We start from the raw sequence: 23,331 nt of genomic DNA on the forward strand, positions 1-23,331 counted from the left end.
GATGCTTATTGAGAGATTTTTTTTTCCACTGCACAGAGACATCAGCACAAAGAAAGCACTGAGGACCAGAGGTTAGCCTCTGATGTGCCAATATACAAACAAGAGTCCCAAACCTGCTGAAATGGTCATTGCTGTAATAACCTGATTATAAATGCTGATTAAACAAACGCATACAAGCAAAAATGCAAAGGTGAAGAAAAATTAGCCTCTATGATTTAAAAAGAAACTGCTTGTTTGCATCTTAGTACATAGAAGCACTACTCATTTTAATAGGCCACGAAAACGCTGTAGGGTAAATTACTCTACAAGCAAAACATGCATAAGCAACATGTTGAAGATATTTGCAGCTAAAAATAAATAAAAATAAATAAATAAATAGAAAGCCTAGTATCGGCTACAATCTTTGTCTCAGTATCAATGGTTTATATATATATATATATATATATATATATATATATATATATATATATAAATAATTTTGCACTGCAAAAATGTTTGATTTTTATACTCAGTATTTCTGTCATGTTTTCCGGTGGAAATATCAAAAATAAATAAATAAATAAACCAAGACACATTTACTTTAAAAAACAAAGTGCCTTAAGTCTTGTTTTGGGGGGGGGGAAATCATCTAAATAACTGATTTTATGCTTAAAAAAATATATAATTATGAAAAGAGATAAATTAAATATGTCAGCTTGGAAAGAAAATTAATTCAAAGGAGAACAGTATTATTTTTCTAACTCCACTGATGGATATTTTTTCGTTTCAAGCAGATTCATTTCATTTTGATATAGGTTTCAGAAAACAAGACTACAAAAATTTTTGAGGTATTTTGTCCTCTTAAACATTAACGTTAAATGTTAATTTAAGAGTGTTTTTGAACTGGAAAACAAGACAAACATTTGAACCCCACTGAACACTTTTGGAATTAATTGGAACAGCAACTGTAAGCCATACTTCATCACCCAGCTTTAATGACGCTTTTGTGTTTGAATGGAAGCAAATCTCCTTTGCCATATTCCACAACAGAAGAGTGATAGCTGTTATGGATGGTCACTTCTCGGATTTGACATGAAATGTTGAGTTGTACTGTACATTCACTATGGGTGCAGTGTATGGGTGTCTTTTTGGCTTAATAAATAGAACAAATAAAAACATTTACTGGCAGAGAACAAAAGAAAATATGAGAGAAGATAAAGATGATGACATTTAATGATGTTCCTTTAATGCAACCAGTTTTCCTGACCCATCTGCATTCTTGTCAAGCTGTGGTAGGATCTTGATTGTGTTAATGAGATAGTGTGAGACAAAGAAAAGCAAAACTAAAATGGGCAAACCACAATCACCTGAATATCCTTCTGTGTTAAAGGAATCAGAACAGAATTATTTATTTTTGTCATTTACTTACCAACAATACAGTGAATGGGTGCCATCAGAATGAGAGTCTAAACAGCTGATAAAAACATCACAATAATCCACCCATTCACTGCAAAGGATCCATTGGTGAGCAAGTGATGCAATGCTAAATATATCCAAATCTGTCTAATGAAATAACAAACTTATCTACATCTTTGAATGGCGTGAGTGTGAGTGCATTTTTTTTTTTGCGTCAACTATTCAAACCTATGAAACTGATAAGTGGTTCAACATTGAGACATGAAAGTGCTTGCTAAACACTATAATCCCCAAACCTGATTCTGAGACATTTAAATAGATCACCACATTACAATTGATGCTGAAATCCATATTTAATGAATCTCAATACACAGTCGGGTAAAAAGGTTTGGTGTGAACTTCCATGTACACTTGACTTATCACATCCAAAACAAGAATTTGCAATTCATTTACAAAATGTAACCAGGGCAGAAACAGCAACCTGAACAATAAATATACAAATTGTGGTCGGAAACCCATTTAACAGATGATTCTTATTAAAAGTGATGTCATGTAGATTGATTGCTGCAATCTGGGATTAATTTCCATGATCAAGCGCACAGTGATTTTACATGGTAAATGTGATCAGAGGTCTCAAATCACCTCTGCTTGGGACTGAACTATACATTTGGCAAACACATATTAACCGCACACAATATATTCAGTTTAGGTAGAAACAGCAGCTTTCAAATCACTAAGCAAAAATGGAGTTCAGCAATCATTGCTACTTCTAGAATTAGATCACTCGCGAATTAAAATTCTGCCATTATTTTCTGACATTCCAGAAGCTTTTCTTTCTCTCTGTGGAACACAAAAAAAAAAAACCAAACAAAAAAACATCTGCTCCTCATGCAGAGCTATCATATGACTTCAGAAGACTTGGATCACTTTTATGTCCACTCTGAAACATTGTGACTCACAGTAAGTACACGTTTTCATTTTACAATGACAATAAGGGTGAGCAAATGATGGCAGAATTTCAAATTCTAGGTGAACCATAGCTAAAAATGAACCTCTAATTAAAGATGTCCACAATTACAGTGAAAAGGAAAACTGTAAACTTTGAGCATCACAGTTGAAATGATATTATCATGAACTGGCAGTGAGCGGTCCATCAGTGATTGATCACAGTGCAGAAAGGACGACTGAGAACCACGTTTATGGATCAAAAGTACGCAGCGGCCCTCGTGTCACGCTTTTCTGACAATACGTCCAGTTTTCTTCAAGTCTCGCCTCCCTGTCCACACCGGCTGGCTACTGACTCTCCATGTTCCATGACAGACACGGGAACTGTGGGTAAAAATAAAGTTGATAGCCTACAGTTATTGTGGCAAAGACAAATGCAAAATAGTCTTTTTTTCAGTGTTTTACTGAAACACTTAAAATGCTGGATTTCCCAGAAGAATGAACACTTCATTATTAAGGATTAATCAAAGTTGCTTCAGTCATGTTAAATATATTCACTTTACATGTAAGCAGAAGCATATTTAGGTTACATTACAGAAGGAATAACGTTACGGAATAACAAGAATGAGGAGGTTGGTCAGAAAGAGTTAACTCAAGGGAGATTTTTAGCGAGGTGGACCTCTTACCTGGAGCAGCACATTAGGCGTTTATTAGGTTTGGCTGCTTGTCTCCTGTACTGCATCAATCCACACACCAGCTCGTGAGCTATCATGACGTAAAGTAAGAATATGAGCACACCAGGGTCCATCCTGCCGGTCAGTGCAAGTGTTCACTATCTGACAGTTTTTTTTAAAGCAATGCAGGCTGCACAGACAGATAATAGTAATGTAGTCACAGCATTACTGTCACTGCAGCTCCGTCACGCGCCTCAAAAACAAATCGCGATATTTCGCTCCTCTCCACTGGTTTTTATAATCCTTTCATTCGGAACACAGCAAAGCTTTATATCTTTCACTGTTGACGTAGCGTGAGGATTTTGTTGCTTGAATTATCCACCTGAAGCCCTTTGACAGACGGATTGGGAGGATGTTGCCGTGGAGACGCCGTTGCTAAGAGACCTCGTGATTTGGTTTCGGTTTAGCGTCTGTAGTGTCAAGTTTGAAAAAGAAAATATATCATCATCGTATATGAAAAATGTGCTACATTCAGAATGTTTTTTTCTATCTATCTATCTATCTATCTATCTATCTATCTATCTATCATTCATCCACATACATGTTCAATTTGTTTATTTACACTTCAAGATATTTGTAAAATTATCCACAAATTATCTTTCTCAGTGATGTCCATGGAGAACCCAAACAACTGATACCACGAAATCTCTTAACATCCGAGAGCTCTCAGTCCCTCCATTGAAGCGGTGTGTACGGTCTACTGTCCATGTCCAGAAAGGTAATAAAAACATCATCAAAGTAGTCCATCTGACATCAGAGGGTCAGTTAGAATTTGTTGAAGCACGAAAATACATTTTGGTCCAAAAAAAAAAAACGATGACTTTATTCAGCATTGTCTTCTCTTCCGTGTTTGTTGTGAGTGAGTTCAAAACACTGCAGTTTAGTGATATCCAGTTCGCGAACTAATCATTCGATGTAACCGGTTCTTCTTGAACCAGTTCACCAAATCGAACTGAATCGTTTGAAACGGTTCGCGTCTCCAATAAGCATTAATCCACAAATGACTTAAGCTGTTAACTTTTTTAATGTGGCTGACACTCCCTCTGAGTTAAAACAAACCAAAATCCCGGAGTAATTCATGTACTCAAACAGTACACTGACTGAACTGCTGTGAAGAGAGAACTGAAGATGAACACCGAGCCGAGCCAGATAATGAAAGACTTTTATTGTATGGTGCTTTAGAAATCATTAAATCACAATTTATATTTTGTAGTTAAGCACAGTAATCTACCTTACCAAGATATTGCAAGATAACAGTACATCCAAACATTTCTTCCAGCTTAAATTAATTACAAATAAGTGATTGTGGGAATTTCAAAGAACACTTCTCTGGACTTTAATATCATTTCAGGATATCAACATTGCACTATATAACTTTTTATGGTTTGGACGAAGTACATGACCTGTTTTATTTCATCATATTTAAAGACCAGTGGACATAAAGGAATATAAAATAAACTAGTAAATAAACTTTATCTTTGTTTGCTGCCATGTGTTAATCTACACATTAAATTAAAAACCAATCAGACATGAGTATGACCTTTCTAGTTTTGGAGTAAACGTCCCATCCATACATCCATCCATCTCAGAAATGTATTCAAGTTCTGTGCTTTCTCAGCCTTGGCACATCAAGACTTGAAAGCTACGTTAAGAAGTTCAGTTTGAAATAGTGTCCTTATTCGCAGCTGTCATTTATCCCATGTAACCCATTCAATACCCTTCGTCTGCCCAGGTCACCTCATAGTCTGGGTAATGGCTTTTTATCTTCTCTGTGGAAACAGAATGATTCGCTTTCCCAAATCCCTGAAAAATAAGAGGAACTGGTTGAACTAATGGAACTAACTCAAGGAATGTATAATCGTATAACACTGGAGCATCATGTGTATGTACCACAGAATAACCGTAGACGTGGATCTTTTTTGCAGCACTGTCATGTTTGATTCTTCCACCTCCGAGACATTCACAATCCAGTCCTCCACCTTTCTCCAGTTCTTCAGCCACATGGTCATAGATATCAGCTGGAGGAGATACAATGTTATGAAGGTTTTGTAGCTAGACACAAAGAAACGTTTGTTCTCCTATCAAATGTGTGGAGAAAGTTCCTAAAACCTGTAATACATATCTAAAAGTATATGAAAATAAACACATCTGTATTTAAACAAACTCAAGTGCTTTTTTGCAGTAAAAAACGTTAGTAAAATTAAAGCTAGTAGTTGAAAACCTAATACAGAGAGAGAAAGAAAGGAAGAAAGATAAATTAATAGCAATAAATGAAATGCAAAATAGATTATTAATTGTCGTAAGAAACAAAAGACCAATCACAAAGGAATATGAACAAAGGAGACCAATCACAATTCAGTATGCTAAACATGCCATTTCTCCCTTAACACCCGTCATTCATTCAAACATTTTAATAAATCCCTACCATGATACTCGGCCCATGCGTATCCTCTCACAATATCAACATATGAATCGTCGTCTTTGCTGTTCACCCGTATAAGGACGTATTTGAAGACACCGTTGGGATCTAAATCAACCTCTGGGATTTTAGCGAGACATTCGGCAGACATAATTGCAAAAGCGGGACTGAAAAATCCCAATACTACAGCGAAGTTCAGTACAACAACAGAAAAGCACTTCATTTACCACTGCTGTGGTTCGACGTACTGGAATGAACGTATTCACATTAGCGACACCTACTGGGGCGGAGCTTAAATACATGCAGCGGCAACCGCAAGGAACAGAATCACAACACAGAATGTTTATATCACATCAAGTATGATGGTGTGCTCATGCAAAACATACATATTATTTCTATATAATTTAATGTATGCTGTTTGGATTTATTTGTTATTTGAATAAGTTTAAGAAAAGGGGAAATGTATACTGTACTGAGATTACAGCAATAAAAAGAAAAACTAGTTAAACTGTCAATACAATAAAACTGTGGTAGCATTACATTAACCATCAATGTGTTGAAAAAATGTTACATGATTTAGTATAACTGCTAAATGATTCTACCATGTACTTTGTACCATGGTATTCTTTAAATTAATTCTTTGTACTGCTGTTTTACACTCTGATCAACACTCACTAGATGCCACAACACATGCTCATTTTGTGCAAATGTTTATTTCTTCAGCCTATGGAAAGCACAATTGATGCACAAACTTTTTTAATACAAACAACACATTTTGGAAAGATCATATTTGCAAATAAGAGTGGTTACTCTAGAGAAAAGTGCACTCCGAGCACCTCTCTAGAGCTCTTCAGGAGCTCTGTGGCTGTATCAAACTCTAGCGGTATCGTCTTCCTTTCAGCTTTGAGTTCTCGCTCCATTAGCTGCCATACAAAATGTGGAGGGGATAATGATTAGTTTAACAATTTTATATTTGTAACCCATGGCAAATATAACTATAAAATAAAATCAAAATACCAATTCTCGCTAACTACCTGAAATGTAGAGAGCTCTAGCAGCTCACTGATATCGTCCTCTTGTTCGGTAAGTGGCTCGTTGATCTTCATTGCAGCCTTGGCCACATCTGGATGGTAATGCTTCTGCAAAGTCTAAGAGAAAATTGGCCTTTTTTCATAGACATCCTTTTAAAATAGTCAAAGGTTAATTCTTTGTGGATGGTAAGTCGGTCAGAATGTCAACGTCAGAAAGGAAAGTATCAAATAAAGAACAATATGAAGAGGCTTACCTTGATCTCCCATAGGCTGCTCTCCAGAGCATGACACTGAGCAGGATCCTCCTCTTCCATCACATACGGGTCGTCACAAGGCTCTGATTGAAAACATTAACAAGAACAATTTTTCAGAATTAATGCTGAAAAAAAAAAAAAAAAAAAGTGCTCCTGTATTCCACCTAATAAACTCTGTTTAGAATTAAGAGAATTATACTAAAAATAATAAAATAAATAAATGATCTCATTGTTAGAATGAACACTAATTAAAATAAAAACAATATATTTTAAACCAACAATTATTAGCAAATAAATGCATAATATTTTTTTGTAAATAAACAAGCACATAAATAATACAAATGACAAATAAATACAAATTAACACACAATACATTCATAAAATATGTACATATACATATGTGTAAATGTATAAACAAATATATATTATATATATAATATATATATATATGTGTATATATATTTTAACAGTGCTGTATGCAAGTTTTTTACTCTACTAAAGCATAAACATACCATAATATGTTTGAAGATATTTAGGAAACATGCTAAGCTAACATATTTGTTTATCTGAAAAACAATGCTACAGTCAGTTATTCTCCTTTGAAAATGTGCGTTCCGGGCCAGATTGTCGGTCTTTGTTTTGGTTTGTGAAACCCGCCCTCTGTTAGTTTACCCAATTGTATTTTGGCACTCCGGGTTGCCAGTTGTCAGAGAAAACAATGCATTTCATTTAATCCACTGTCATGTGTGCTCATTCCTGTTGGTGTGCATCAAGTCTAATGAAATGGGGCTGGGTGAAATAAACCTTCTCCAATATTTTGAATTTGGACTGCAATACCTACCGTATTTTCCGGACTATAAGTCACACTTTTTTTCATAGTTTGGCTGGTCCTGCGACTTATAGTCAGGTGCAACTTATTTATCAAAATTCATTTGACATGAACCGAGAGAAATGAACCAAGAGAAATGAACCAATGGAAAACATTACCGTCTACAGCCGCGAGAGGGTGCTCTATGCTGCTCAGTGATCCTGTAGCCTACACTGAAAACATAGTGCGCCCCTCTCGCGGCTGCAGACGGTAATGTTTTCTCTTGGTTCTTGTTTCTAAATAAATGCGACTTATAGTCTGGTGCGACTTATATATGTTTTTTTCCTCATCATGATGTATTTTTTCCTCATCATGATGTATTTTTGGACTGATGCGACTTATACTCAGGTGCGACTTATAGTCCGAAAAATACGGTAGTTTAACCACTCTGTGTCAATCCTACATACAGCACCTTTAAATGAATAATAATTTACCTTCTGCAGTGCAGGGTCTGTGGATGAGGACTCTACACGAGGGGTGCCGGCGGATGAGATTACAGATGAATGGCAAAAGTATGAGGAGAGATGTAGGTGGCGCTGTGAGAGACAGGCGAGCGAAACGCTTCACAAACGCTGCCACAAGGTAGGCTGGCAGATGTCTGTCAGAGCAAATGGGTTACTATTTTTGATGACTATGTTCTGATGCTCATATTGATCTTTACACAGAATAAAAGTGTAAAGAGTAAACCTACGTTGAAGAAAGGAAGATGTTCGCCAGGTGGAAGAAACGTGCTCTGTACTTCACATGGAAGATAGAGGGATCCAGCAGACCGTACAGCTTCTTATAAAAATCTGGGTAATCCCTACACAACAAACACAGAGAAGGCTTTTTTTTAAAAAAGATATTCGATCTTAAAATATTAAATCGTTCCTTTTGAAATGGTTTAATGCTTACAAATTATGCTCATGGATGAGGATGAACAAACCATTCAGTGATAACAAACTGATCGCCCCACCTGAGACAAACAGAGAGAGAAAAGTGCATTACAGACATCTAACAGATCATGTCATGAATAATAATAATAATTTACACTCTGGACTCACCGATGTCATAGGCAGCGCTCAGGAAGTCAATCAAAAGCGTGGGATCACTCATCTGTGGCATTATGGAATCATGAAGGATGACCAGGATCTTCTTGTACATGTTGCTAGGTAACTATAAAAACCAAAAGACCGGTTAAAAACTGGAGTAAAGTCTGACCTTTCTGCCCTAATTAAATAATTAAAAACTAAGGCATGATAAGATTTTATTTTGGTAAAATAAGCATAATCTAGAGGCCTTTGCCTTTCATATAAGCCACTTCTGACTCCAAATGAACTCCAACTAGAAGTCGAGTTTGCGAACAAGATTTCTGTCAGGGAGTGTACTGTGACATTATAGTGAGGGTTGTTTTACCTTGAACTTGAGAAACACCAACCACATTTGCTCAAAAGCTCGTTTATGCTCCTATATGGAAAAATGTATACATTTATAATTTCAGAATGAACTTTGGACAAATAAATGCAGAAATGTAAAATGAAGTATTTACCTTTGGTTTGGCTACTTTCCATTCTTCAAGTTTGTCTGTAAAGCAGAGAGAACTGGTATTTATGAAGGGCAATGTTTTATTGGGACAATAGCGTGGAAATTAAGCTAACTTACACTCTTGTTTGACAAGGAATTTTTTCAGTTTTGATGCTTCGCTGGGTACATTGATGGTTGAGAGGAGTGTGAAAACATTATTCTGATATACAGGAATCACAGCCTAAAAAACAGATTTGATTACAAAAATAAGTCAGTGAAACTGGTAATACAGAATAAAAATGCAAAACTGAGTATGCATAAAATATACAGAAAAAAAAAAAAAGTAAATAAAAAAAAAAATACACAAAACTGACAATGTAAACACAACCACACTGACCTTTTTGTTTCTGGCCATGACTCTGTAAATGTTGTCTCGCACTGAACTCATGACGTAGTAGCGCACATCGTCCATCTCCAAGAACTCTTGAAACCTGGAGATGAGCAGTGACATGTCTTCTTTCTCTGAGAGGAGATGCTCCACCACCGTCTGTGCACATGACAGGGATAAGCTTTATTCCTATATGACTGCAGTGTGCAACACTTGTCAGTGTCTGTAGTTGTAAAGAAAACCTACCTGTAAGAGCTCCCTGGGAAAGTTAAAGTGCTCATCAAGATTCTGGAGAGGGTGTTTGCCTTCTGCTGCAACAAACTTCATCAGTGCGCAGAGAGACGTCTCCTGGAATATATGAAAATAATAAACATAAATCATATACTGACATTTATCAAATATGGAAGTGTCCCAAGTCTGTTACAGAGCTGTTATTGTTAACTAAAAGTAAACCTGTTTCAGTAATAGAAATGAATCTGAAATAAAGTAAAATATTATGTAAATATTAGATGAAAACCTTAAGGTTAAAACTAAATAATTAGACATGTTATCTGGTCTACTAACTAAATTAAAGAAGTGCTTAAATTAAAACGAATATATATATATATATATATATATATGTGTGTGTGTTTATAAAAAGGCACATAAAACTATGAAAACAAACAAAACAACTGAAAATGAATGTACTTAAATTATTAAAACGGACAAAAGTAAAGCTATAAATGAATATTTAAAAAAAAAGCACATTCCAAATTTATTAAAATAAAAATAAAATATAAAAATGGAATATAATTAAAACTACAAAAATGCACATAATAAAACTGCTAAAACAAAAATAAAAGAATTAAAGTAGAAGTACTAAAATTAATACAACTGGCATTAAATTAAAGCTATAAATAAAAATAATATTATTAATAATACTTAAATTAAAATAAAATCTGAAAATATAAAAATGAGTGAGTTAAATGTTACTGGTATATAAATAATATTAATTCAACACTGGTCTGTATGTTATTGAATATCTGACTCTTATAGTTAATTAGTTATATTCCAATCTACCATATATGTCAAGTACATTAAAGACTAAAAATCTAAACCATCATGTTACATAAATTAACACACACTAATCACCCACAAAATTCACTCACCTTCACTTGGAAAGCTTTATGGCCTATATTTTCCAGTAGAAGTTCCACACAGCTGCTGTAACGGTGTCTCATGAATATACGGTACTTCTCTTCAGCACTGCGATCATCTGGAAATTTAACCATTTAAGTTTACTTTTTAGATTTTATTGCAAAAATAATAAATAAATGGGGTGCATTTAAGCTCATAACTTAATAGCTGTTTTTTCATCCTCAATATGTAATGATCATATATGCAATGTGTCCTATGTAAGTGTTCCTCTTGGTAAAATACACAGTCAGATGTCAGTCTAATACATTAAACTTGTTTACTGAATGATCTTAAGATGCAGTAATTTACCATTCACGAGGTCTTCTTCTTCAGGCAGATCACCAACATAAAGATCTCCTCTGGAGAACAACTGACAGAAAATCTTACTGCAAGCATTGCTGGCGAAAATGATTTCTTTATCCTTTTCGGACTGTAAGGAAGAAGAAAAAATGTAGGTTTTATTGAGTGATTGATGGACCCAAACATTATTAGGTGTGTAGTTCATTAGAGTTCACTATGAAACAAGAATCACATACCTGCAAATATTCAATGATGTCGAATATGTCGTTAGCGTGTTTCTTGTTTTGAAGTACACGAACTGTTTTGGTATTTATAACTTTCTTATAAGAAACCTGACTGTTTTCTCCTTTCACGTTGCTTTCCGTGGACGACGCCATGATTGTTTCACTAAACATGTGTTGCTGGGTTCATGTCAAAGGATGAGGTCGCCTCTAGTGGCCAGCAGGTGTTTTACCGCCGAAAAATAACAATAAGCTGGTAGAACTGAATGAAGCCGTTACGACGAATTGAGACAATTCAACCTTTAGAACTTTTCACTCTGTACTTTCAATTTTTTTTCCAATTCAACTTTTCAATATCATTATAATGGTCACGTGTCAAGAGCGCTGATTCAAGCATGTGTCAGACAGTCGTCACGTGATACGAATTAAGCTGGACAAATCAGAACGATTTGTCATTACAGAGTGATTTCCATATTTCAGAGGCTTTGGTTTCAGGTGAAAAACATTTTCAGGAAATTTATTACATTTAAAAGATGGCACTTTCTAGTGTCTTGAGTGAGACCAAAAATAAAATCATAATAAAAAACAAACAAACATATATATATATATATATTTTTTTTTGCACTTTCTAAAGCACAAAATATTTATAATACAGAAAAGTATAACTCATTTATAAAACAGTAACAATCTATTAGAAAAAAGGGTCTAAACTGAACAGTACACGTTCTTGCATAATAGATATCAACACTGTTTAACGGAAAGGAAACTGTTTAAAGGAAAACTGCAACAAGCCTTAACAAAACCATATTTTTATTTTAGAAACATTGAAAATTAATGTTAGCATACAAGCAAAAACCAAAATAAAGATTAAACACAACAGAAGTCTGCTTCTTAGTGATTCAGTCAGATACATTTCCATCTTCGTCATCATCCTGAAAAAAAAAAAGCCATTTGGATAATTAAATATAGTGTTTATAATCCTTGTTCAATCCATACACAACAGGGCAGAATATAAATTTTCTTTCATCAACATTTTATTCTAATTTATACTAATTTACACACACACACACACACATACATATATATATATATATAAATTATTAATTATATTAGCATCATTACTTTAAACAACCCAGTCAAATAATACCCACTTTGCACTCTTGGTTTCCTGTGGCCGTGGCTTCAAAATCATGGATATAGAGTGTAGCCATCCAGTTCACCATGGACTTCTCATGGAGCTCAGTCTCTACAATGCTGGGATAAATGTGCTCGTCCTTAAAAGCAGCGATGGCTTCTTCTTCCTCAGTCCATTCCAGAGTCTCATGGATGCCATCTCCTCCGAAGCGTTTGTTGTAGCGGTCAAAGTGCACCCTCTCCAGCACCAACCCCAACCCAGGAGCCTTGGGAACGTCAACTTTGTCCTCTCCCCAGCTCTTCTCGATCACCTCTTCATCTACATATCCTTTAACCACAGCGATCACGAGACCGATCATCTTCCGGATCTGGTGCATCATGAAGCTCTGGCCTCTTACTGTGATGATGGCAAACTCAGCTTCCTGTCTCACAAACGGTTCTCCGCAGGACATGTGGGTGATGTAGCGTTTGGCACTGGGGTCCCGTGGACCTTTTTGCGATGTGAAGTTGTGGAAGTTGTGGGTTCCTTTATACAGGCCAAATAATCGGTTGACCTTCTGAAGGGTCTCTGAACTCAGACGGAATGACGTGTCCTCCTGGTTATAGTCCTTTGGGGAGAAAGACACAGTGGGAAGCATGTAGGAATACGTTCTGGCTTCGCAGTTGTTTTTGGAATTGAAGCCTCCTGTGACTCTTTTGTAACCTGCAAGTTAAAAAAGATTTAAATGAAGAGTTATTATTGTTAACTTACACTATTAAAAGCTTGTTTTGTTAACTGAAATAAAATTGTTTTGTTAACTGAAATAAGATAATAAAAAATAATAGATATGATCAAATTGAAAATTAGAAATGGCTCTTGCCAACTAACTAAAATAAAATAAGTTTAAGCTTAAGTATTAAAATAACTAAAACAAAAACTTAAATAAAAATGTGTAAAAGCTAAATATTATATATATATATATATATATATATTTATTTATTTATTTACAAATGTACAAAAGCAATACAAATTGCTAAAACTAAAATGGAAACTGAAAATAGAACAATAAAAGCGGATTCAAAATTTTCATAAACACAATAACAGTATACAAATATTTGATTAATAACATTAATAATAGTATCAATAATACTGTAATTGAACAGGAAAATTGTAAATGAAAAACCTTAAGGTCAGACCTAAAATTCTTATGTGAGGTGGCAGATGTGCATTCATTTTGTCCAGGATGTTGTCAATCATCCACACCTTCAGAGACACAACTTGACCTGCAGCAGAAACACCCTGGTAATGCAAAGAGAAGTCATCACCAATTACACTCTTTTTTTAAATAATAACAACAACAACAATAAAAAAATAATAATAATAATAATAATTATATATATATATATATATATATATATATATATATATATATATAATTTTAAACATATTTTTTATTATTACTTTAATAACTGACTTTCTTAAAGCCTTTTTTTTTATACATATATTTTTTTTCAAAGAAGGAAGGATATAAATAGATTAAAATACATTTATGGTTTTTACATGCATCTTATTTAATTTCAAATAATATATTTAAATTTCAAGTGTGATTTAAAAATAAATAGTTTTAGATGTAGTTTCGGTTAACTATAACAAATAGCACTCACTATGAAAAAGGCAGCTTTTTTTAATCTCTCATTGGAGAACATGAGTAACTGAGCATCAGGTTCACCTTATCCGTCCGTGCACACCGCTGGAAAGACATCTTCTTCATGTCATCTCCATGGCCCTCTGGAATACATCCGGCTCTCACAAGAGCAGTGACCAGTTCATCCTCAATGGTCCTGAACTGAGAGTTCTTTGCATTTCTCTGAATGCACAGGACACATATTAATGCTTGGACTACACAGCCACATATACATCACTATGCTTCATCATCAGAACTCACCTGCATCCCATAATAGCCTTTGCCTGAATATGCCATCAGCAGGGCCACCTTTTTCTTGGGGTATTTCCTCTCCTCCTGGTCTGTTTTAAGCTTCTTGTCTTCATGCTCGGTCTCAGCGAGAGTATCTGCTGGTCTCTTCAAAGCTTTGATTTGGGTGTCTGCTGACTCCTCAGTCATCTTGCAGGACATGTAAAATCCACGGGAATTTAATATAGGATCTTCTGGCCACCCTGAAGAGCATTTCAGTCGAACGTTAAATGATCGTTCATCGGTTACTTTACAGCAGAACGCATTCTTAAGGAACCCACCTTTATTTTTAAGAGCTGGAATTAATATGTGACGTTTTAAAATCTGAATGATCCGACAGCACCTCAGCATCTCATCCAGATCTCATCACTCTCTTTAGTGAGGATCTCACCAGTGCCTTTTGAACAAAACCAGCTCGATTGCTTTTACATCATCTGCCATTTTCTACAATAAGTGAAATTAGAACAGAAAACTCATTTCGTGAGTATCTTTAACAGCAGTATGATCTATCATCAGCGCAAAACACTTATTTACTTCCCCTGTACCATGAATAGACCCACGTGGAGTGGCTGAACTTTCACATCTCGTCGAATATCGCGTGACCTAAAACGGGTTGCCAGGTTTTCAAAATAAAAAGTGACTTAGAGGATGAGACATGTTTTAACCTTTTTACAAGTTCCCCCAACTGTAGTATCAGTGAGATATTTGTATATTTATTATTTATATGTGAGATTATGAATATATTAAATCAGAAATAATTTGAGTGTTTATTTTTATATTTAACATTTTTATTTTAGTCAAGGTTTAAGTAATTTTGTCGTGTTTTCTAATTTTTTATGTCTATATAGTTTGCATTAACTTTGATTTAATTCAGTTTGTTATTTTAAGGAATTTTTGTTTATGGTTTTTATTTCAGTTTGTTGTAGTTGATTATAATAACCCTGATTTACAGTTAATCATATTAATACATATATTCATTTTACATAATTACAATTAATATATATATATATATATATATATATATGTGTGTGTGTGTGTGTGTGTATATATATATATATATAGTAATCATTTAATCATATTTAAATATTTTAGTTATTTAACAACAATTTAATGATTTTAAATATACTTAATATTTAAAATATAAATTATATGTTAAATATATGTTAAAATGATACATATATTATTTATTCAATTAAAATGTATGAAATGTAACATAGAAATTAATAACAAATACATCTAAATGAAAAATATAAATGTAAAATTCTTATATAGAAACTGTTAATAATAAATAAAAAAATCTATTTTAAATATTTATCAGACTACTGATCACAGACAACATTCCATTCTCCCAAAGCCTTAAAGGTAAAGGGAGTTTAAAACCAAAAATTAGGCAATTTATTTCAGTTCTCTTTTATTGGTGCTGTACTGTTTAAAGCAAAAAGTTACATATTATATAGACACGAAAGAGTGTGTACAGGACTTTTTAAAGAACAAACAACTGTAAATGTTTAACAACAGTCACAATTTGGAACGTTCATATCTTTGGTGGGGAGAGGGTGACGTAAAGCAAATCTCAATGCGTTTGTTAAATGTACAAGTTTTAAAGCGATAATTTACAATCTAAATGTACACATGATGAGAGATCAAGATAAAACAGATGTGTGTCTTTATTACTGGTGAACAATATGAGGACGTCAGATACAGAACTGCTGAGCTCACATATTGCAAGTTTTAGTGTCTGCAGATCAATGACAAAGTGATGCTCAAGTCAGATGACCAAACATAGTGATTTAAAGTGTTGCATTGGATAGCCATTTAGGCGACGATTAACATTTGATGGATTTTTATTTTATGCAGTTAAAAAAGCACAACAAATACACTGAATGGGGAAAATATCGTAATACAGCATAATCCTCAAATTGTCCAGACAGAGAGAGAGAGAAAAAAAAATCTATTAGTATTTTAACAAAGGTGTTAAAATTGCAATTTAACTGGTATGAAAAATGCATGTTACTCTGATGGCAACTGGCCTTTGGAAGCTCCGGAGCTTAAGTCTCACTATCATGACACCGCACTTCAGTTTATTCAAAGCAAACTAGTATGTACGATACCTGAACACACAAATACATTCACATGCACATAAAAAAGTGAAGCAAAACTTAATCAATCCCACTGCATCTCAACCCAGTCAAAACACTCACTCACTCCATACTGACAATGTACAAAAAGAAAGGAAATTCAACACAGCAAAATATTTTTTTTTTTCAGTGTTTAGGTTTTTGCTTTTTTCTTCAAAGGCACATTTTAAAAATGTTTTAAATATATTCAGCACATAAACACACGGTTCATATACAACACAGTCGAAATAAGGCTAAAAACCACAATGTGTAACTCTACACAGAAAGAAAGTAAGGAAATGTGATCACACATGATTTTGAATGTCTTACCTAAAAAAAAAAAAAAAAAAAGTCCTCAAACAGTGCAAGCTAGATTTGACTACTATCTTAAGACCTGTCTTTTATATACCTGCTTTAGATTATACACAGCTCACATGAACAACTATGCATGCACGACCCAAAAGGAAGTACATTCTGTCCTTAGAACAAACACTAAAAATGGGCATTAAATTCTCAGTTTAATCTAGATGGAAATCAGGAGCAGGACTGGTCATCAGGGCACACATATGATTCCAATAAGAGGTATAATCAAGAGTTCCTTTTCAATTCTGTCATTTTTGATGCCAACAACAATGCCAACCTAATATTGACCGGGCCAACATTAATACCACCGTTATCTAAACTAGGAAATGCACTACTAAAGACCTTTTTTTGGCATAATATTTGGACCAAATAACAGCTAAAATTCTCTGTGGTGGCGCAGGAACTTTATGTCTTGCCCTAATGTGACTAACTTAAAAAAGCCAAACTACATTCAGACAAATGATTGCCAAACACAATAATAGCGATTTTAAACAGAAGGAACTGAACAGGTCATAAGAGATGTCTAAACACCGCACACAGTATTCATTTCCTAGACATTTTAAAGGAGGAAAAAGGGATCGCACATGGTCTTTCTTGGTAAACATTCATTAAAGTGCTACAAATGATATCGCTGGCTTTATACAGTTGCTTCCTGTGAAACAATGAGAATGTCTTTTAAATAACTGGCAACATTACTTTTATTGTTTTTGAATGGCTTGTAATTTGGTCACTGAATTTCTGATTAATCTCCCCAGTGAGGGAGTACTTGGGCCTCTTATGTAACCAACCAACCAAAATGACTTCAACTTCAAATCATGCCTAAATGCACTATTAAATCACTAGTAATAATCTTAAAAGTGTTTCCTAATGTCTCTCTGCTAGCTTACGTAGTGAATGTGCAGATCTCTGACTACAAACTAAGGAAAAAATAAGAAACTGATGTTCTGAGATGGATAAACGTCATCTACGATTAATTCAGATTGCACAACCCATTTATAACGTGCAACCAAGCCTATTTGAGCCAGCATGTGCACAGAGAAACATGTTTCTACTACACTTTAAACTCGGTGTGAGAATAATTGTGGAAACAGGTTTCATCTTGATTACAGACACAGGTATTATTCTGTCCTTCTGTGCCTATGACTTTGTAAAGTGGCAACACAACTTTGCATCTCTCCACTATTACGACATCAGCTGTAAATAACTTGGTCCAATAAGAGGGCCGTTCTCTCCTCCACGGCGCTTTAGAAAGCTGGAGACGAAAAAGATGGAGAAAGCTGCTCAAGGGAGGAACGGGAATCTTGGCGGTGTAACGGCAGCGTGGTGGAGAGGCTTTACACACAGAGACCCGACTGCAAGGCGGCGAGACGCCGTTCGATGCATTGCTTACCTGTAGGCAAACATCACACTGGTTATGTAAATGATCTTAAAAAGAGAATCTTAAATGAGAAAACGTGCTACCGTATCACTCACACTTGTTAATGCTGAGGATGTCAGCCTGTTCTGTGAGGAGGAGACACAGACCCTCCATGAGCAGCAAGGCCTTATGGTAACGCTGAACCGATACTTCCCCCTGATGAAACATCTCATCTAGAGCAGCCGCCTGTACCTGTAAGACCAGGCCACATCCTAAATACATTTTTATAAACTAAAATTTGTTGAATAAAACATACATATATAAAAGGTGATTTTACAGCCGAGTATAAAAGCCTGGAAGTCACAATGTCAAAGATTCCTGATATTGCTGTTATTTACCATCTGTACCGAGTGGCTAAAGAGGAGCTTCTCTGCGGTGATGCTGTTGATGTGGTCCATGAGTTTGTGTTTACGGGAGAAGAATCGCTCCAGTTGAGCACTCAGAGAACGGCAGGACATCACACTGGACTTATACAAGTCATTCAGCCTTCTGACCACTGAAAAAAAAAAAAAAAAAAAAAGTTACCATATTTTTCAGACTATAAGTCGCACCGGAGTATAAGTCGCATCAGTCCAAAAATACGTCATGACAAAGAAGAAAACATATATAAGTCGTACTGGACTATAAGTCGCATTTATTTAAAACCAAGAACCAAAAGAAAAAACTTTACCATCTACAGCCACGAGAGGGCGCTCTATGTCTTCAGTGTAGACTGCAGGAGAACTGAGAAGCATAGAGCGCCCTCTCGTGGCTGGAGACGGTAAAGTTTTCTTTTGGTTCATTTCTCTCGGTTCATGTCAAATTAATTTTATTTTGATAAATAAGTTGCACCTGACTATAAGTCTAAGGACCGGCCAAACTAATATATATAATAATGTAATATTAAAACAAACACATCAGATAAACACCTACTAAAAAAAGTAAACAAACATTTTATTTGCTTACCTGCATATCATGTGTACATTAACTGTTGTCAGAGAACCGTTAACATGCAAATGTGCTGCATATTGTTTAAATATTAACTTAAAGCCTCGGAGATAACTTGAAGTAAATATTTTAGGTTAAAGGGGTTCAGCTGACAAAAAAAGTTTGGGAATGCTTGCCCTATACCTTCAAATGTCTATACATTTAAATATTTTGCGATAAACATCATATTTTTTGTTTAACTTTAATTTCTTAAATATATTACATTGTACCTGTATTAAAGGAATTATCATCAAGAGTTTTACGGGAAAAATATAAATATTCAGATTTTAATGATTTTAAAACAATAATAGTATAAATATAATAATAGATTAAATCTTACATATTTTATTATTATAAAATCATTATTATATTATAAATAATTACTATATATATATATATATATATATATATATATATATATATATATATATATATATATATATGTATAATTTTTATTTATTTGTTTTTTTTTACAAATACTTTAAAATATTTTTCTATACATTTTTGATGCCTGTTGCGTAAATACATGGGAATTATGGATGGTAACTGTTGTGCTATACTATCGTGGTGAGAAGAAAGTGTGTCTGAAGTGTTGACCTTGTTTGACGGTGGTTGAGGGGTAGAGTTTTCCCTGCTTGATGCCTTCCATGGCTGTGTGTAGTGAAGATGACAGAAGCTCTGCGATCTTCATGTAAAGCACCAACTGTTCTGCATAACTGATACAAAATAAATGCACACATATTTAACACCACTCAACACAGAACCTGACTATAGACCTTTTTATTTCGGTTTTAGTGGACTTTAAAGTTGCTGGTTATTATACAACACTAATGAAACTGTCCTGCTGTCAACATGTGTATATTAAACAGCATCTGTGATCCTTTGCTGGAGAGATTAGCAATGAGCAGATGTCTCCTCACCTCCACTCTCGACTCAGAGAGCTGATCTGGTCGGCAACCAAGCTCTGCTGCTGGAGCAGGCTGGTGGAAGAGTGGTCGGCCTGGGCAGCCTCTCCACCCCGGGCTCCTGCCACCTCCACCACACAGCGGGCGAAGTCCAGCATGAACCGAAGCCTGCGCAGAGTCTCTGTGTGTTCTTGCTGTGGTGGAGAGAGAAGTGTGGCATTCGACTCAAACATCAACTTGCTAACTTGACTCTATCAATCAAAAAGCAATGCCGCATTTTGGTGCTAACCTCCATTAGGGTCTCCTCTGGTAGTTCAGGGGCTTCAAAAGTCACTGCCGAGATGGGATCAGTGAAACCATAGCGGGGACTTGAGGACCCCTCATAGCCGTCCATGCAAACGCCTGTTTGTGGGTAGCGGCTGGTGAGCGACCCTACTGGACTAATGGAGCTTGAAGAGCCTGCTGTCAGACACAGAGGGGTTCAGGTCAGTGCTACCTAGAAGGATCAAAGTTGATAATAATATTATAAAATAATTCACCTGAGAACTTCCTTGAGCGACAACTCTGAGGAGGTGTTCCTCCACTGGGAGGAGAACCCACGGTGAACACCACTCGAGCAGGGCTACCCGAGCCCACCACGAAGCCTCCACCACCAGGTGGTGCTGTGAGCAGAAAAACAAGAGTTTATGTGAAAACTGTATATAACTTCACATTAAAAATAACATTTTAAAATAACAACTGTTTTCAACATTGATAATAAAAACGTTTTTTGAACCCCAAATCAACCTATTAGAATTCTGAAGAATCATGCGACACTGAAGACTGAAGTTATGACTGATAAACAAATCAGCTTTAAATGTATTTCTGTGATTACATTCTAAAAAATAACAATAAAGAGTTATGTTATATATTGATCCAATTAATATAACTGTCAAATGAACTCACCTGTGATGTCTATGGCTCTGTCAGAATTGAGATTGTCCATGCTGCCTCGTTCTCCTCTCTGCCCCCCAAACGCCGCCATCAGCAACACATCAGATAGGCGGCCTACACTCTGAGACCTGCCCCGACAAGAAAAAGAGTGAAGAAGATTATAAAAGAGAAAGCAAAAGAGGAGAAAAAATAAAAGCAAGAAGGAATGTACAGGACAGGGGTGGTTGTATCAGCTTGAATCCAGGGCTCTATTTCAAAACTAAGAGAACTGACCAGCTTTTTGAAGAGCGTCATTGTAACTTAAGAGGTTCTTAAGCGAAAACAGATTTCTGGGGTTTTAAGAGGAGCAAAAAAAACCATTCAATTCTTCTTCACATACCTCCCAAAGCCTTTTTTCTCTTCAGGCTGGTAACTAGCCTCTCCCTGAGCTGGTCTGAGGCCCTGGTGGGTCAGAAATGTGACCATGTTTGGGGAACTTGGGGGCCTGGGAAACTCAAATGGTGGCATGGCCTGGGATGGAGAAAGGAAATTATATTTTTACATTATTTGTTCGCATTTATCAGACAGAACTCACACCAGCATTCAAAAAAAAAAAAAATCCACCTGTCACTCAAGTGGCCATGCCCTTAATTATGCATAACTTTAAGGCTTAATATAATTTAAATGGATGAGTTATAAAAAAATTGACCCCCCTCATAGTTGTCATGAAGGGCAAAATTAGATTTATAAACCTAAATAGTTTTTTGCACCAGGCTGAAAACGTTTTTTTTATGCTGTAAAGTTGGGCATTTTAACATGGGGAGTCTATGGGAATGTCTCCCTCTTGCGGCCAGTTGACGAATGACTGTTTAAGTCACTTCCGTATGGGCTTCACAAGAGAGAGCGGGAGGCTGCCACTTGGTTGGTTTCAGTGTCCAAGCAACAGCAAACTTTTGTCAGCCCAACAGAAGGCCCACCTCTCCATTCATTCGATTGGACAAGAAAAAAAAGAAAGAATGATGGTGCTTTTCTTTTTCCCTTTTTTTTTTTTTTACCAAAAAACATGAGACACAGCAGGCGGCTAAAACACGAAGCGCACAGGGCACATAAATGCTCACTGCCAGTAGAAATACATTTAAAAAAGGTGCCTCTCACTGCAAAAAACACGTTCTGTCTGATCGGGGTCTTAGTAAGCATAATGCCGAGTTCATACTGTACAGTTTTAGCCCGATTTTTCACTCGCCGAAAGGTTTTGCGAAATCAAAGACATAAACATATATATAAAACATCTGTTCTTATGCTGATATAGACAGTTTAGACAGAGCTCATGAACATACAAATAGACAGAATGAAATCTTACTCTGGAAGGAGAACCCAGGATGGTTGGTAGGGGGTTACGTTGCATAAGTTCACTGAGCCTGGGTGAGGAGTGCAGGGTCCTAAAGGACATCACGTTTCCCTGAGGGGCCACCACTGGGTCTGAATGCTGCTTTCTGATCTTCTGTCTGCACCCACCAGCCGCCTCCAGCAAACAGGGGGCGCTGTTTAGCCGAGTGCCCAGACCCTGCTGCTGTGGCCGAGCCTTGGTTTCTAAGCAGATACAGACAGGAAGAGTTCAAGAGGGATCTAAATAAAAACTAATTCAACATTCACAATCTGGGAAAAGAGGAAAGCATTGTTTCCCAGCTTTCTTGACATGCAACATTTACAAAAGGTAAAGTAATTGGGCTATGAAATACTGATGTCCCACTAGAAAAAAAGGAAAAAAAAAAACTATGGAAACAGATGAAGAATGATTTTACCTCCACCCCGAGAGCCCCTGTGACTCGTTTCTGCACTCACTGGGCAAACTTGGCCTGGCAACTCAGGAATTGTGCCCACTTTTGAGACCAAAGCAAAGCAGAGAAGGAGAGAGCCAGAGAGTTCATTTAGAAACACAAGGGTTCTTCAATCATCTTTAGCTACAGTGGCATGACTAGGGAATTGGGGCAAAAGAAAACGGCACTTACCCTGTGGAGAGAGCTGGAAGGGTTTTGTGCCTCCTGTAGACAGCCTGCGGGAAGTGAGAGCAGAACCAGACTGAGGAGGAGAAGGCCCGGTCCTTCCACAGGCCAGAAAACTCCCGCTACCACACCTCTGGACCGTGCCAGACCTGCGAAAGAAAAAAAGACAGAAGGAAGGAAAGAAAACTAAATGCCTTGAAATTCAAATTGAACTGAATAAAATTCAATGAAAATGTAGATACAAGACATTTCAAATAAGAATTTATGTAAATTGAAATTCAAAGAAATTCATGTACTACTTTATTTGTAATTTTTAATAATAAATTTT

At 35.8% G+C, this 23,331-nt stretch overlaps 4 protein-coding genes across 9 annotated transcripts in view; all 4 read right to left on the bottom strand.

Moving 5' to 3' along the window:
- Positions 1–4,220: 4,220 nt before the first annotated feature.
- On the bottom strand, positions 4,221–5,747 carry LOC127942061 (14 kDa phosphohistidine phosphatase). Its single transcript, XM_052537602.1, has 3 exons — positions 5,500–5,747; positions 4,965–5,092; positions 4,221–4,877 (listed from the first exon to the last, which is right to left on the bottom strand). The coding sequence occupies exons 1-3, from the start codon at positions 5,714–5,716 to the stop codon at positions 4,785–4,787; spliced, it is 438 nt and encodes a 145-aa protein (XP_052393562.1). The 5' UTR covers positions 5,717–5,747; the 3' UTR covers positions 4,221–4,784.
- Positions 5,748–6,187: 440 nt separating this feature from the next.
- LOC127942058 (nucleolar complex protein 4 homolog) lies at positions 6,188–11,568 on the bottom strand. Its single transcript, XM_052537599.1, has 15 exons — positions 11,250–11,568; positions 11,023–11,143; positions 10,686–10,792; positions 9,784–9,885; positions 9,547–9,696; positions 9,288–9,390; positions 9,175–9,209; positions 9,042–9,092; positions 8,690–8,801; positions 8,541–8,601; positions 8,338–8,448; positions 8,081–8,244; positions 6,779–6,861; positions 6,528–6,641; positions 6,188–6,416 (listed from the first exon to the last, which is right to left on the bottom strand). Exons 1-15 carry the CDS (start codon positions 11,406–11,408, stop codon positions 6,300–6,302), a joined length of 1,590 nt encoding a protein of 529 aa, XP_052393559.1. The 5' UTR covers positions 11,409–11,568; the 3' UTR covers positions 6,188–6,299.
- Positions 11,569–12,027: 459 nt separating this feature from the next.
- On the bottom strand, positions 12,028–14,910 carry LOC127942059 (pseudouridylate synthase 1 homolog). The gene is made up of 6 exons (XM_052537600.1): positions 14,602–14,910; positions 14,294–14,523; positions 14,078–14,215; positions 13,545–13,647; positions 12,386–13,071; positions 12,028–12,166 (listed from the first exon to the last, which is right to left on the bottom strand). The coding sequence occupies exons 1-6, from the start codon at positions 14,669–14,671 to the stop codon at positions 12,134–12,136; spliced, it is 1,260 nt and encodes a 419-aa protein (XP_052393560.1). The 5' UTR covers positions 14,672–14,910; the 3' UTR covers positions 12,028–12,133.
- An 804-nt stretch (positions 14,911–15,714) lies between these two features.
- LOC127941749 (serine/threonine-protein kinase ULK1) overlaps positions 15,715–23,331 on the bottom strand; it is a 28,055-nt gene continuing 20,438 nt past the window's right edge. For 3 of the 6 annotated variants that reach the window (XM_052537115.1, XM_052537119.1, XM_052537116.1), the window contains 12 exons: positions 23,010–23,152; positions 22,803–22,880; positions 22,361–22,590; positions 21,401–21,531; positions 21,034–21,149; positions 20,628–20,750; positions 20,378–20,550; positions 20,104–20,282; positions 19,781–19,899; positions 18,556–18,713; positions 18,274–18,409; positions 15,715–18,190 (listed from right to left, as the gene is read on the bottom strand). In XM_052537115.1, coding sequence (XP_052393075.1) covers positions 18,135–18,190; positions 18,274–18,409; positions 18,556–18,713; positions 19,781–19,899; positions 20,104–20,282; positions 20,378–20,550; positions 20,628–20,750; positions 21,034–21,149; positions 21,401–21,531; positions 22,361–22,590; positions 22,803–22,880; positions 23,010–23,152 — 1,642 coding nt within the window. In that variant the 3' untranslated portion in view covers positions 15,715–18,134. The remainder of the gene's footprint in view (positions 18,191–18,273; positions 18,410–18,555; positions 18,714–19,780; positions 19,900–20,103; positions 20,283–20,377; positions 20,551–20,627; positions 20,751–21,033; positions 21,150–21,400; positions 21,532–22,360; positions 22,591–22,802; positions 22,881–23,009; positions 23,153–23,331) is intronic. The other 3 variants (XM_052537120.1, XM_052537117.1, XM_052537118.1) reach the window with 1 other exon arrangement.

This window comes from Carassius gibelio, chromosome A21 (assembly GCF_023724105.1).
Source record: "Carassius gibelio isolate Cgi1373 ecotype wild population from Czech Republic chromosome A21, carGib1.2-hapl.c, whole genome shotgun sequence".
Classification (NCBI taxonomy): Eukaryota; Metazoa; Chordata; class Actinopteri; order Cypriniformes; family Cyprinidae; genus Carassius; species Carassius gibelio.

Coding starts and splice junctions, on each gene's coding strand:
- LOC127942061 (XM_052537602.1), bottom strand. CDS start 5,716: ATGAAGTGCTTTTCTGTTGTTGTACTGAACTTCGCTGTAGTATTGGGA. Junction 5,093..5,499: donor CGCATGGGCCGAGTATCATG/GTAGGGATTTAT, acceptor TATCTCCTCCAG/CTGATATCTATGACCATGTG. Junction 4,878..4,964: donor ACGTCTACGGTTATTCTGTG/GTACATACACAT, acceptor CTTATTTTTCAG/GGATTTGGGAAAGCGAATCA.
- LOC127942058 (XM_052537599.1), bottom strand. CDS start 11,408: ATGTTTAGTGAAACAATCATGGCGTCGTCCACGGAAAGCAACGTGAAA. Junction 9,210..9,287: donor ATTCCTTGTCAAACAAGAGT/GTAAGTTAGCTT, acceptor TCTGCTTTACAG/ACAAACTTGAAGAATGGAAA. Junction 8,802..9,041: donor TGGTGTTTCTCAAGTTCAAG/GTAAAACAACCC, acceptor TGGTTTTTATAG/TTACCTAGCAACATGTACAA.
- LOC127942059 (XM_052537600.1), bottom strand. CDS start 14,671: ATGCTGAGGTGCTGTCGGATCATTCAGATTTTAAAACGTCACATATTA. Junction 14,216..14,293: donor AAGGCTATTATGGGATGCAG/GTGAGTTCTGAT, acceptor CTGTGCATTCAG/AGAAATGCAAAGAACTCTCA. Junction 13,648..14,077: donor GGTGTGCACGGACGGATAAG/GTGAACCTGATG, acceptor TTGCATTACCAG/GGTGTTTCTGCTGCAGGTCA.